At 42.7% G+C, this 13189-nt stretch overlaps 1 protein-coding gene across 2 annotated transcripts in view; it reads right to left on the minus strand.

Moving 5' to 3' along the window:
• The window catches only part of chrd (chordin), a 17766-nt gene extending 4797 nt beyond the window's left edge, over window positions 1–12969 (minus strand). The window contains exons 1-15 of one of the 2 annotated variants that reach the window (XM_005938309.3): window positions 12470–12969; window positions 10271–10374; window positions 10020–10146; window positions 7498–7644; window positions 7273–7390; window positions 6871–6958; window positions 5821–5962; window positions 5438–5575; window positions 5244–5326; window positions 3459–3606; window positions 2166–2272; window positions 1562–1841; window positions 1235–1470; window positions 1025–1138; window positions 183–380 (exon numbers count right to left, since the gene is read on the minus strand). In XM_005938309.3, coding sequence (XP_005938371.1) covers window positions 183–380; window positions 1025–1138; window positions 1235–1470; window positions 1562–1841; window positions 2166–2272; window positions 3459–3606; window positions 5244–5326; window positions 5438–5575; window positions 5821–5962; window positions 6871–6958; window positions 7273–7390; window positions 7498–7644; window positions 10020–10146; window positions 10271–10374; window positions 12470–12614 — 2175 coding nt within the window. In that variant the 5' untranslated portion in view covers window positions 12615–12969. Of the gene's footprint in view, window positions 1–182; window positions 381–1024; window positions 1139–1234; window positions 1471–1561; window positions 1842–2165; window positions 2273–3458; window positions 3607–5243; window positions 5327–5437; window positions 5576–5820; window positions 5963–6870; window positions 6959–7272; window positions 7391–7497; window positions 7645–10019; window positions 10147–10270; window positions 10375–11878; window positions 12175–12469 lie in introns of those variants that run through there. The other variant, XM_005938310.3, reaches the window with a different exon arrangement.
• Window positions 12970–13189: the final 220 nt, after the last annotated feature.

Genomic DNA, 13189 nt, shown 5'->3' on the forward strand with positions numbered 1-13189 from the left:
CTGTTTGGGAGGGATGGTTATATTGTGTATCTGGAATGAATTTTAGGTCTCTACGTCCATCTCATGGGGAATGGGAGCAGTAACAAAAGTGTTGCGTTTATATTTTTGTTCAGTGTAACATTTTATTAAAATGATTCATTTAAACATCAAAAAAAACATTTTTTTGTGTTTCTGGTGTTAACCTGGCAGATGCAGGAGAAACACTTGTCATAGTTGGGCGTCCAGCTGGAACCATGAGGGTAGTGCTGGTTCTCAAAGAAGCAGGTATGGGGGTCTTTTTTTAGCTCCTCGGGGTCCTTTGACAGAAAGTCTTCCAACTCCTCCTCCTCCTCCTCTGCCTCGCTCCTGGTCCCAAACTCGCAGTTGTTTGGCACGTGGACCTGGTGAGAGGGAATGTGTGAGGAAAAGAAAGGAAGCGACAGATGGACATGGAGGCCATGAAAGAAAAAGAAGGGGGGAGGGGGAGAAATAACAAGAAAGATGGGAAAAAAAAGAAAACAGGAGAAAGCAAGGTTAGAGCAAGAGTGATCTGTTGGACACAGCTGACTAAAAACCGGTGTCAAGTCATCTAGTTAATTGTTCTTAAATGGAGCATTTTTGTGCTCCTGAGCAGATGGCTGTTTATGTGTTGGACCTGTTTCCTATTAAAACAGCTGGATACTTCTGTTCCAAGTGTGTGAGAGAGATCACTCTTCTTAGTTCAACTGTTAAACAACATATTGTTCAACAACTACACCTGCAATGCTGCAGCTAGCTTTGCGAGCAGCTGTGGGCTATGGCTGTGAAAGTGTGTTGTTTTGTGTAGGCTAGTAGGCACTAAGTGGGCAATCACGCAACCTCACAAATACAAGGCTTCTTTAGATTGCTAAAAGAAGCTCCCATTTGCACACATCCAAAATTACACTTCTAAATGTGAAAATCATAGTGGTTCATCTTTTATATATGACCTGAGATTGAAGTGCCTGTTTTAAAAAAATCAAAAAAAACCAAAAACACAAATTGAGCACACCAAAGTTGTACATACCTGTCCTCGTATTTCTCCTCTCGGGTTGAGCTTGGTGCTGACCTGGATGAAGGCTGTTCCCTGGTCCAGATGTTTCAGTAATTCAACACTGATGTCCTTTAACACTCCCTGAGCCTTGAGGAGACCAAAAGACAAAAACATTGAGTGGCCTTCTTTACTCCAAATACACTGATGTGCGTAAGGACACATTTATTATGTACACTGATGTACCTTTGAGCCATAGAAGCCAGTGAGCAGCCTCATGTGGGTGCTATCATCTAGCTCTCCGATCTCAGCCAGTCCGTGGAGGCGGGCGTTCACCGTCAGGTCGTCAGTTTGGCTGAGGCCTGCAACAAGTATCTCATAATGCAGGTGGCAGTATTTGTCCACTGACACCCAGGCGTGGCCAGAAGCACCTGTTCTTACTGGTGGGGACACAAAGTGGCCAGCTAGAGGGGTGGGCAACTCTGGAAGAAGAAGAAGGAAGCAGTTCAGAATATTTGCATGCATATTGGCATGGTTTTTTACATTAATTTCACAACCTTAATCAATGTATACCATGTCTAGGTGCCTCTAGGCCACTATAAGGGAGGGCCTTGATCTGCCCCCGCAGCTCCCCCTCCTGGCTGTGTGCTGTTGCGACATTGATGAAGAGCTCATTCTGCAGCAGCATGTGCATGTGTCGGGCCTCCAGGCGGCTCCAGCTTCCTATCGCCTGCCCCGTGGCCTTGCTGAACTCTGGCGTTAAATCGCACAGGATGGAGCGCTTGTTTCTCCTACGTGGTTTCAACTCGATGGTGAGGCTGACAACATCGCTGGTGAGCCCTGTGACCTGAACCTGAAGAAGAGGAGAGAGAAAGGTTGAAGTCTAATCACTGTCAGTGTTGCCTGTTTTATTCTAAGGGTGAGGGTTACTGCTGATCTCTCTGTGTTTATGCTTTCCATGTATACATGGAAACATACAGGGTGGGGAGGCCCCAGAACAGAGTCACACTAAACCACATGGAAATAATAATCCTATTTTGACTAAAGTACCTTGACAGAAATGCAGCTGGACCTCTTGCAACACTCAAATAAAATTTGAGTCAAATCCAGTCAAAATATGTATTGCAAGACACATTTGTGAACAACAACAACCCTGCAAAAGTGAGCAGACTCATACCTGGTACTGCAGCGTTCCATTATCATGGAGGTTGAAGATAGCAGATCCCACACCTCCCGTCTTCCCCGGGATCAATGCGTCACTGCTGGACATCACACTCTGAATAGCTGAGCCAGAGAAAGACAGATTCATATCAAAAATCCACTTCAGAGCACATTCCTGCTCACACTACTTATCTAAAATCAGCCACGTTGACGCCCCTCTCTTTAATGTACAGCCTGACGCCATGCGAGATGATGCAATGATTTCTGTCACATTCAGGTTTTCTGAGAATAAAAAATATTACAGCCACATACCCATGATTTTATCCATTTACTGAAAAAGAGTCACTGAGAGGGCAGATTAAATTGGACAACTAGTCAGGAGGCGTGTCTGCTTGTGTGGCACTCAGGCCAAATACATATATGTTAGCACACGTGCACACACACACGCATACAATAATCCACCCAAGATTTAAGCTTCAAAATGAGGTAACCTTGGCTGAATGCAGAAGGCTTAAAAGAGTGGGCTGAGAGGACAGAAGGGAATGAGTAAGAGAGGAGAGTGCTGAGAAAAACGTCTGAAAATGACACAGACAGAAAGAAGCCAGAGAAGAGGAAAGATGCCAAAGAGGACAGCAGATGATGAGATAGAGAAATGAAGGGAGAGAGAGTGGGAATGAGAGTGGGAAAAAGTGGGAAGGAGGGAGGGATTGGGTTTGAATTCTTCAGACATAATATCAAGCTGTTAATCACAGGACTGGAACACTGGCAGGGAAACCCACGTCCTGCAGACTGTGACCTTGGCAGTGCAACTGTGTGAGTGACTATGTGTGTGTAAATATGTTACAAACCAGCATCTTCATACATATGTGTCTGTGTATTACAATAAATGTTTCACGCTAATGTGAAATGTCCAAATATGCATTGCACTGAAAGACTGTGTGCATGCTTTAACTGTTTCAGACGATTAAGCTGTCCACAACATTCCTCCAGCCATTCCCCGCGCGCGCACACACACACACACACACACACACACACACACACACACACACACACACACACACACACATGCAAACAGTCTTGGTGGGCCACCAAGTCAAACAGAAGGTCTGTAAACATGGTTTTCCCCCAGCGATAAGACTTGAAAGAACCCAGACAGAAAAAAAGTATTTATAGAGGTGAATGACAAAAACAGTCCACAGATGGACGAGCAGCAAACCAACAAACATGTTCTCAGCAGCCTCATTGTCTGGTGCCTTAACACTGCTGGTGACATGTAGGAGAGGATGGACCGATTGCAGTAAATACTTACTGTCACAAGATTTTCTGCCTGTGATGAAACCTGAGATTTGCCTGGGATCCTGACCCTCGGCGGCCACGGCAATCTCTAGCTGACCGCGAGATAACCAGAACAGCTCACGACTGTTCAGATCTGTCAGCACCTCTGCAAAGTCCGGATCCTGCACACATTGAAAAGTACGAAAAGTTAAATGTGGATAAATATAAAACCATTTTCCTCTTAAAACAAATGCCTTTTCAAATGCTAGCAATAAAAATGTCACATTATGCCTTTTTGGATGTTGTTGACAGGATGTTGGTTCAACACTGGCATGTTACCAGAGTAACGAAACCTCAACTTATTTAAACCAGTTTCCAGCTAAAATAAAAAAAAGTTTCTTCATTTTGGGACAATTAAAATGTGATCTGCAGCACAGAGAGCAAAAACAAAACCCGAAAGACAGTGAAATTGGCTTAAGATAAAATAAATAGGCCAGTCAGAAAGGAATCACGAAGTCAGAACGCATCAAGGGCACAAATGGCTTTCTTACAGAAAGAACACAGATTTAAAATTGCCCCCACTCATACATACACACTTAAAACTTGAGGCAAAAAATATGGCTTGAATTGCCTTAAAAAGTTTCATACTGAGAGAAATTAGATTTAATGCAGGCTGACCGGTCTCCAAGAAGACGTTGAAAAATGTTGGATTAATAGGACAGATGCACACGAGTGTTGGAGAAATGTTACTTTTATGACCTGTGGGGCCGCAGTTCAATATAAATACACATGTACCATAAATCCACACAGCGAGGGGCTAAAACAGAGTGGGAATGGCGGGGGGGGGTGAATGGACACAATTATGAGAGAGGAGGAAATGTGTTGTACAAATAAAGCCAATTACCTTCATCATCATTGCCCAGCTAGAAATAGTGTATGATATGTAATTCATAGTTAAAGTGTGTGTTTTGCGTGTATTTTTCATGGACAGTCTCTCAGCGAAAGAGAGGCGCATCGGCCCTTCACGCAATTCCTGGCAGAATTAAAAACAGGCCCGCCTTTCATCACTCCTCCTCCTCCTCCTCCCTCCATCCATCTCAGCCCCGCAGACCACTAACCACTGACATGTGTGAGGAGTGTGTACGCAGTGCATCCTCTTTACCTCCCTCCTACCCTCCCCTCTTTTCGTCTCCCAGACGTCTCACATCTGTCTCATGCAAAATTACTTGCTAACTTTCTCCCCTCTAGTTTCCTCTCCATCCAGTTTTTTTTTTAGTCTTGTCTTTTCTGTGATCAGAGCAGCAGCAGTGGCAACATAACTAGGATGTGGTGACAAAACCACATCCATCTCTGAGAGAAGGAGGCGTGGGATGTTCTGTGTCCTAAGTTTTTTAGTGAAAACAACACTGCTCCTCCCCCAGTCACCTTTTAACTTTTAGTCTGTCTCAGATATAAATACATCTATTTTACTTTACCCAAAGTGCCCACTTATTTTACTTGGTGATGGATTGAACAACATCTATGGCTCTTTTTGAGTACAAAATATAATACCTGTCAACATTTTTCAAAATCTGGCATTTTATTCAGTTCTTTTTCATTTAATTTTCAGCATAATACCCAAATATTTTGTGAAACTGTGACATTAAACTAAAAATTTCCCCTCAATATGCACAGTAACTACCTGTCACTTACGGATGGATGCATTATTTAAAAATAACATTTTTAAATAATTTCCCAGAAGAAACATGAAGAAGAAGTGAGTCTTAAAAAGGAGTGTTGCGAGGTGTGAAATGGTGGCTACATCAAGCTGGGTACTCACATGAGACGTGATGTTGGCTCGGATCTCTCTCAGGATGTGCTGCCGGCACAACAGTTGGACTCGGATGGGCACCAAAATGGGGTCTGAGAAGAGACAGAGTTGTCTCAGTGTCACTCTTTTACATTCCTTGACTTTCATATTAATGCATCTACATTTATAGAAAGATTTCAAGTGAACTTTCTCCTTCCTCTCACCTCTATCTCTGTGTTGGATGAGGCCCTGCAGGATGAGGATGAAATGGAGGTTGTTCTCAGTGTCACTCAGCGTCAACATAGCAATGCCTCCCATGGCTGAATTCTCTTCCTCTGACGTCAGTATTGAACTGAATGTCTCTGTATGTAACACATGTGCACATTAGATCTGCATTCTCTTACAGGACTTGTAAACAAAGCCGGCACATTTTAGCTACATTAATCCACGCGAAGTCTTTTAAGATTACATGAAAATATACACGGCTCTGCTGCTTTGTAAATATTGGGCTTCTTGTGTACTGTGACACAAAGACAAAGGCGTACACATGTCTCAAAAAAAAAAAAAGAGCCATTAGAGAGCTACAGCATCCCACATGGATACACACCAGCAAACAGTGCTCTGTGTTTGATGATCCTTCCCTCCACTTCGTCTCGTTGGCCTGTGGACGTGGACATACTGATGTGCATCTGCTCAGACTGCAGCTGTCGCAGTAGAGGCTCAGCCACGTTCTTCCATACTCCACAGATCTACACACACAGAAGCAGGTAGGTGCTTAAAAGATGGAAATCATTTTATACTTCTTCAGGATAGCATGCATGTGGCAAAAACACATATCAGACACCACAGGCACATCTGTTGAATACATCCAACCATTGTACTCTCAATCCTGGGCTGCAAAGCTTCAACATAAAACCTCTCTCTGAGAGCAGAGGGAAGAAATGTGGCGTTGTGCCTGTGCCTCATAACTCAAGAGTTCAGGGGTAATCTCCATTTTAATTAGCGATGTTCTCTGTCCCCCTGCTAAGCAGTGATGTAACATGTGAAAAATCCTCTCTTTCCCAAAAGTTTTGCTTAAGCAAAACCCCCTTCCTTTTCTCATGCCAGAGTGTTTTCTCTAAGGTCCTCTGGCGCTTGACGCTGCCATTTATCTAAAAATAATAACAGGCCCAATTTCTGGGACCTGCATTTAGGGGGCTCCTGCCTCACTGAGCAGGCAGTTCAGGTCTGAAATGGAAAGTGGAGATGTGTGTGTTTTGATGGGAAATGATGCTTAGTGACAAGAGTCAGACCTCGAGGAGCATATGGACATGCATGCACATTTAATACTGTTACATCAACATATCAGTTTACTGATTTATCTGGATAATGCTAGCCTGCTATTAACCTTAAAAACCTGAACGGCCACGTGTTGATGCTAACCGCAATCAGGCCGACTCTGTCATGTTTAAGAATGGGTAATGGAACAGAGAAGAAGTGTCACCGCATGTGTATTTGGCTGTCAGCGAGTGTGTTTATTGTTTATTATTGCAGAGTGAGTTATGAGTGAAGAAGTGGCAGGGTGAGTGCTCATTACACCGGTGCTTAGTTTCCCTTTCTGTCCAGGAGCACTCACGCACATGTAAGAGGATGTGTGGAGATGATTTTCTATTCTTACCATGTCGGAGTCTCCCTTGGGGACTCTGTACTCGAAAGCAGGGGTCCCATCTGAGTCCAGGAAGACAATCTTAGTGGGATGGCCCATTCTGGAAAGCCAGAGGGAAATGTAAGCGAAATGCAGGCAGAAAAGTTTCGCAACAAAACCCAAAGAAAGAAACTACAATTTATTGAAAATAAATCTTTTTTTTTCGCCAATTCCAGTTTTATATTCTATTATACTGACTGCTACTCAAAAAACAAAGTTTGTTTTTACAAAAAATAAAAATATATTAACACAGGAGGTTTGTTTGGAATAAGCTGGAAAGGAGCTGGAATAGTTAGCAACAGGCACTGATATTAGCGTACCTGATCTTTAAAAAAAAGAACAGAACGACATCTGAAGAGAAGCAAAGAGTCTCACCTCTGGTACGTGATGGAAAAGGTCAGGCTGCTTCTGGTCAGAGTAAAGCGAGCTCTGGCAACTCCACTGGAGCTGGGCAGCCACGAGTCCTTCAGCCTTGTCAGCACTGCTACAAAGTCTGCACCACAACAGAATGTTTCATGAGCTGTAGTGTTTTATTCAGGCTCTGTGTCATGTGTGTTCAGGACAATTCTGTCTATTTGTAAGCAGGTGCTCCATATGTACCTGTGCGGCTCTCCCCAGGCCCCACGTCCTCAGAGCTCAGGTAGGATCTATCATTGTATGACTTGTGGAGTTCTTCCTCTCGCTCTTTGCTCTTTCGGCGGGAATATTCAAAGGAGTTCAGCACAGAGTCAATCTGTTTTTTACCACCTATAAAATAAAAAAAATACACTGAAAGTCACTAAAAAAATCTGTAAATTACTATCAAATAGTGTATGAGCAAATAGACAGTTTCCCAAACTACTGTATTGAAATGTACACTGGCTTTACACTGCAAATGTAAGCAATGACCTTGTGTAATTTCAATGATAATATAAACATGTAAATTTGAAAAAAGTTTAAATGAAGAATGAAGGTAGAATTAAGTTATCTGTACTCTTTGCCTGCATTTATTTCATTTGTACTTTTTCTCACGGGAATAAGTTCAGTTAGGTTATGTTTAGTCTTCTTGTGGATGTGTAATGTGGTTTCCACTGTTTGTGTGGCTAAGAACACTCTAAAGGGTTAGCCAATAACACATGAATAGGACACATGCATGGGAAGAAAAATAAGATGTTTGTCTTTTAACACATAATATAAATCCTGTGTATAATAAGAGTGCAAAAGTTTAAAAAAAAAGTTAAATGAAGTTTTTTTAAATTTGATATACTATAATTGGTATATTCTTTTGGAGGCAATGAGTCTGCATATTTTTAAGTAAAGTCAACGTGTCAAAATCGGACAGTGTGTGACTTATCCCACTTCAGTAAATACAAAAGTAAGAAAATGATGTAAATAAACATGTGGTGTAACTCAACTAAATACGAATAAGAAACATTAACTTAAGGTGTTTATTTTGACTTGTGAAATACTTCAGGATGATAAGTCATATGAACTGCACACAGCACGCCAGAGTAAAAGAGCTCTTATTTGAGCCACAAGTTCTTGCATAAGTGAAGCCAAGTCATCAAACTCTGGAAAAAAACCCAACTGCTATTAACTACTTTTATGGTACTGAGATTTCTTTCAGCATCTGCCTTTGAAACAGTGTCAGTACCTGGCAAGATAAACAGCATAAAGACAAACATTTGAAAACACATTGTGCCAAAGTCTGGTTCACACATGACAATAAAACACTGGCTGCTGTGTTTTAAGAATGGATGGAGTGCGAAGCATGTGGATAAAGGGATCGGACAGTGACAAATCTAGGCTGATCATGGCAGGTAGAAATTCCAGAAGAATGAGCAGAGACGGGAGGAAACAAATGAGGCAGAAGACGTCAGACGCCACTTATTTCTTGTTTCTCAGCACGAGGTTGTCTCTTGCAGCAGAGGAGTTTAAGGAGAATTGGGAGCGACACTGGCATGCGATCCTAACAATGACCTGCTGTTTCACACAAACTCTCCTGATGCTATGTGTGGCCTTCGCTGCTTTGCACACACACACACACACACACACACACACACACAGACAAAAAGTGACACATAAAGCCCTGCTCATTCAGCCAAATACAGCCTCTCTGATATGTTCTTTAAGAAAGCAATCCACACACTGCCTCTTACTCACTCAAACGCTATTTCACCAAGGCTTTTTTTCCCTGAGGAACTCAACTGGACTGTCTGCTGTGTGATTCACACACACACACACACACACACACCACCTAAAACTCATCTCCAATCTCATAATTCCACTGCTCTACTGGGCACGCTGAAGCCCTTCTGGGCAGCATCACTCTCACTTCTCCCCAGTTGGTAATACTGCATCCTCAGGTGCTCACACACACACTTATACACCCACCATTTTCCAACACTTACATAAATATACCAGGTGCAAGGTTGCCAAAGCTAAGACAAACACACTCAACCTTTTCCTTAAAGCTTGACCACAACAGACACGCACACACATATATAAACACACAGTGTCTCCACAGTGTTTTACCTTTACTTTCCATTCCATTACCACACATGCCATGGAGAAAAACACCCATGGAGAATAACACTGCAGCATGAAGGCCCACCCTTTGTGTGTGTGCATGCGTGTGTGACCATGTGTAAAGCAGCTCTGACTCCCTAATAGGGTGAGACTGTGTGCGCAGCAGTGTGCAGACAAGGTAAGTGACTATGTGAGAATGAGGCTAAATAGGTGGGTGGTGCTTTCAGCTGAGACTGGTTGGAGAAAATGTCCATTTGATGCGGCTGAATGGAAAATCAATTGACTCGCTCATTGTATTCAGCAGCTGTTCTGACGGCGAACAAGCTTACCCAAGGAGGGAAGAAAAACAACAACAACCAAGGAAAAGTTATAGAGAGGAAGAAGAAAAAGAAAGAAATATAAGTTGAACGGAATAAACAAAAAGAAAGTTGAAAAAATTGCTCTTGTGACAAAAGGGGGGAAACAACTGCTCTCTCCACATACAGTTTGTTTACTGAATTAAGAATGTTCATGCTTGTTTATTCAGCTGCCTGTTTTTCGTGTGTTTAGGACTACTAGAATGGCTTGACATCTACAAAAGCTGAGAGCAGCATTTGAGCTGAGAGGATGATTACCTTGAAGACAGGTTTTGCAGCAGTGACCCGCCAGCTGGACGGGATTGTCGCAGTCCAGGGCCGGACAGTCCTGTTTTATGTTTTTGCAGTTTACCTTTCCCGACACCTTACCACGGCGACTCTTTTGCTGCCAGAGAAAAATAAAAACAAACACACACACATTAGTCAGCTCACCTGGAGTTACAGCTTACTACAGGGGAAAAAAGTCAAACACAACATGTGGAGTGAGATCACACTAAGCCAAAACTTACAGGTTCACAGTGGCACTGGACACAGTGCATGATGCCAAAGGGCTCCCCCAGGTCTGGGTGCCACTTGTCCTCCAAGGAATAAAAGCGACCTCCAAATGAGCATCCTACAACGCAAACGGTGTTGATTACACACAGCAAACATTAGGCGATTACAACCTCATTTCTTTGGCTCTTTCCAAAATAAAGAACTTGATTAGAAAAGCAAAACGATATGCTTAAAAAAATGTTTTTCTTTTTGAGATATGCCAAAATTAATTAGGGAACACAACAACAACAAAAAAACTTTAAAAAAAATACATTTTAAAAGATAAGCTGGACTTTCTGATATTTAGAGTTTTCCTACTATGTTCTGTTATAAGTAGTGGAACCTCATATTAAACATGGGCAATGTTTTCAAGGCCGAGTATAAGGCAAATAAGGATTATATTGAACGGAATATCATGCAAAGCTATTCTAGTAAGTTCTAGTAATAAAAAATTAAAACATTTAAAAATAAAAAAACACACAACTTAAAAAATAAGGATAATACTCCACTTTAATAGCAAGAAAAAGACTAACTCGTTTTTATGACAAACCACAGATACCAGACCACGAGTGCCATTTGCATACTTAAAAACAAATAAATCCCACACATGAGCTCACTGCCCAGACTTGCTGGAAGCTACCAAAACTCCCCGGATGCCTCAAATTTTGGAACTCGAGCTTTGCATCCTGTCTGACCTAAATGATCCAGAGAGAAGTTCCACTCAAACTTTTATCAGAGATTCCCAGATTCCCCAGAAACACACACACATGTCTTAATTACTTCAGTGGGCATATTATAAAGATTATACAGTATACTGAACTTCTAGTGAAAAGGATTTTTACAGTACATGATGGGTTCAGTCTACTTTGAAATGAAAGTGAACAATGGGCTGCAACTCTTCCCATATTTTGCCCATAGTGGATGCGAAGGAACTCCAACACTCTTGCAGAACATGTGAGCCTTTCACTTTAAACCCAGTGTGCTGGAGCAGAGCCACGGCTATAAAATACACATCCATGTCCTAATATGTAGGGACGGGGCTGTATATTGATGTTACAGGGGATAAAAATAGCTTTCAGTGTTGTTATTACTAGGCTGCACTCATAATTAAGTGTTTGTCACGCCGAGTTACCGCAGGAGTATTATAATTATTTTTGGTTAGGGTGACTGTATGTGGTGTGTGCACACACAAACTTGATGTTACCCTGGCCAGCTTCACTCGAGCTGATGGCTCTCCCCCGCTCACGGCTACCAAGCTGGTTCGCATTATTCTTTCATTAAAGTTACTGCACACTTTAAACAGTCCAGTCGAGTTAAAGGGAGAGCCAAACAGAGAGCCTCGCCACTCCGCGCTGCGCTCAAATAGAGGAGGAGGAGGAGGCTCCGAGGAGCCAGCGGTTGTAATGGAAAGTCGATTGATTTGAGTTTCCAACATGAAATTACACGTTATAACGGGGTGGTTAACGTGGAGTTCCCGCTGCTCTGTGCTCCAGAGTAGTTACCTTATAAAAACCGCGGCGAGCTTATGTACGAAGGGGCTTTCACATATGAATCAAAAGACATCGACTGCGGTTATGACTCACATGTTTGCCGCTGGTTTACACATGAAGCAACCTGGAACCGGGAGAGGAAACTAGAAAAAACGACTGTGTACTACTGCAGCGGAAAAAGCTAACTTTTAAATGTCGAGATTTAACGGTCTTTAAATGTTAGCTAGCTCCGCTATCGGCGCTGCTGTCGCGTGCACAGCTAAAGGGGTGAACTGGGGTCATAACCCCACACCCACGAAACAACTCACGGAAAAATAGACATTTTAACAGTAAGTAATTTTATATCAAATTATGCACATTTAAAAAATACATTCTTCATATAAAAAAAGAAATAATTAATAACAAAAGTTTTAAAACAAACAAAACTTTTAAATTGTTAATTAGCTGCTGCTCAGTGCTGCCCCCTGGGTCACAAACTGTTTACACAGCAGGGGTTATCTGATTTGGAAGCCTGAAACTGATGCTAACAAATGCAGCTTAGGTAGCCAACTTCTTCAGAGGCTTTCAAAGCGTGCGGCCATTTTTATAGCTATTGCTGGTATAAAAAAACAAAATAAACGAGTATACTCCAGCTGCCAGCTCAATTCTTACGTGGCTTTTCTTACGTTTCCAAAAACAACATACCTGATGTTCCTTTGAAGGGCAGCGGTTCTCTCTCGGGCTGGATGGGCAGAGAGGGAGACTTGAGCCGTGAGGCCGCTCCTCCGTGCAGCCACCACGCGCAGCTCAGCGCGCAAAGCAAGGAGTGGAGTGCGCAGGGAAGCAGCATCACAAACCTCCGCAAAGGACTCCCTTCAAAAACTTCCGAGAAACCGGCTTCTTTAAACCGGGAATTACAGTAATGAGAGGGAATAAAAAGTTTCCTCCTTATAACAAAACGTCCTTTGTCGTTAGATGTGAACGTCCGCTGTTGAGAATCATCCGAGTTTCGGCCAGACAAAAAGTTTTCCGTGAGCAGGGCAGTACTTGCACCGTCTTTCCTCGGTACCAGCGGTCTCTTCGCAGCCTTGTCTCGTTTGATTTTATAGGCTGCTTCCCTGACAGCTCCAAACAGCCGGGAGGAGGAGGAAGGGGGAAGATGAAGGGTGGGCCGGGTGATGGGTGAGGGGGTGGATGATGGACAGGGCAATCGACACCCCTATCAACTCAATACGCTGTCGAAACGACTGGGCAGTTACAGCAGTGTGTTTCAACACACATATCTGAGACGAGGTGACGGCATAAATATCTTTCCTGTCATTGAATTAGCTTGGTAAATATTTTTTTCTGGTTGTTGTTAAAATAAAATAGCTTCTCTGCAACACCCCCCTCCTATTTTTTTCATGTTGCATGTTTGATGTTGAG

Source organism: Haplochromis burtoni, unplaced genomic scaffold (assembly GCF_018398535.1).
Source record: "Haplochromis burtoni strain Fernald_Lab_line unplaced genomic scaffold, NCSU_Asbu1 Contig_255, whole genome shotgun sequence".
Lineage (NCBI taxonomy): Eukaryota > Metazoa > Chordata > Actinopteri > Cichliformes > Cichlidae > Haplochromis > Haplochromis burtoni.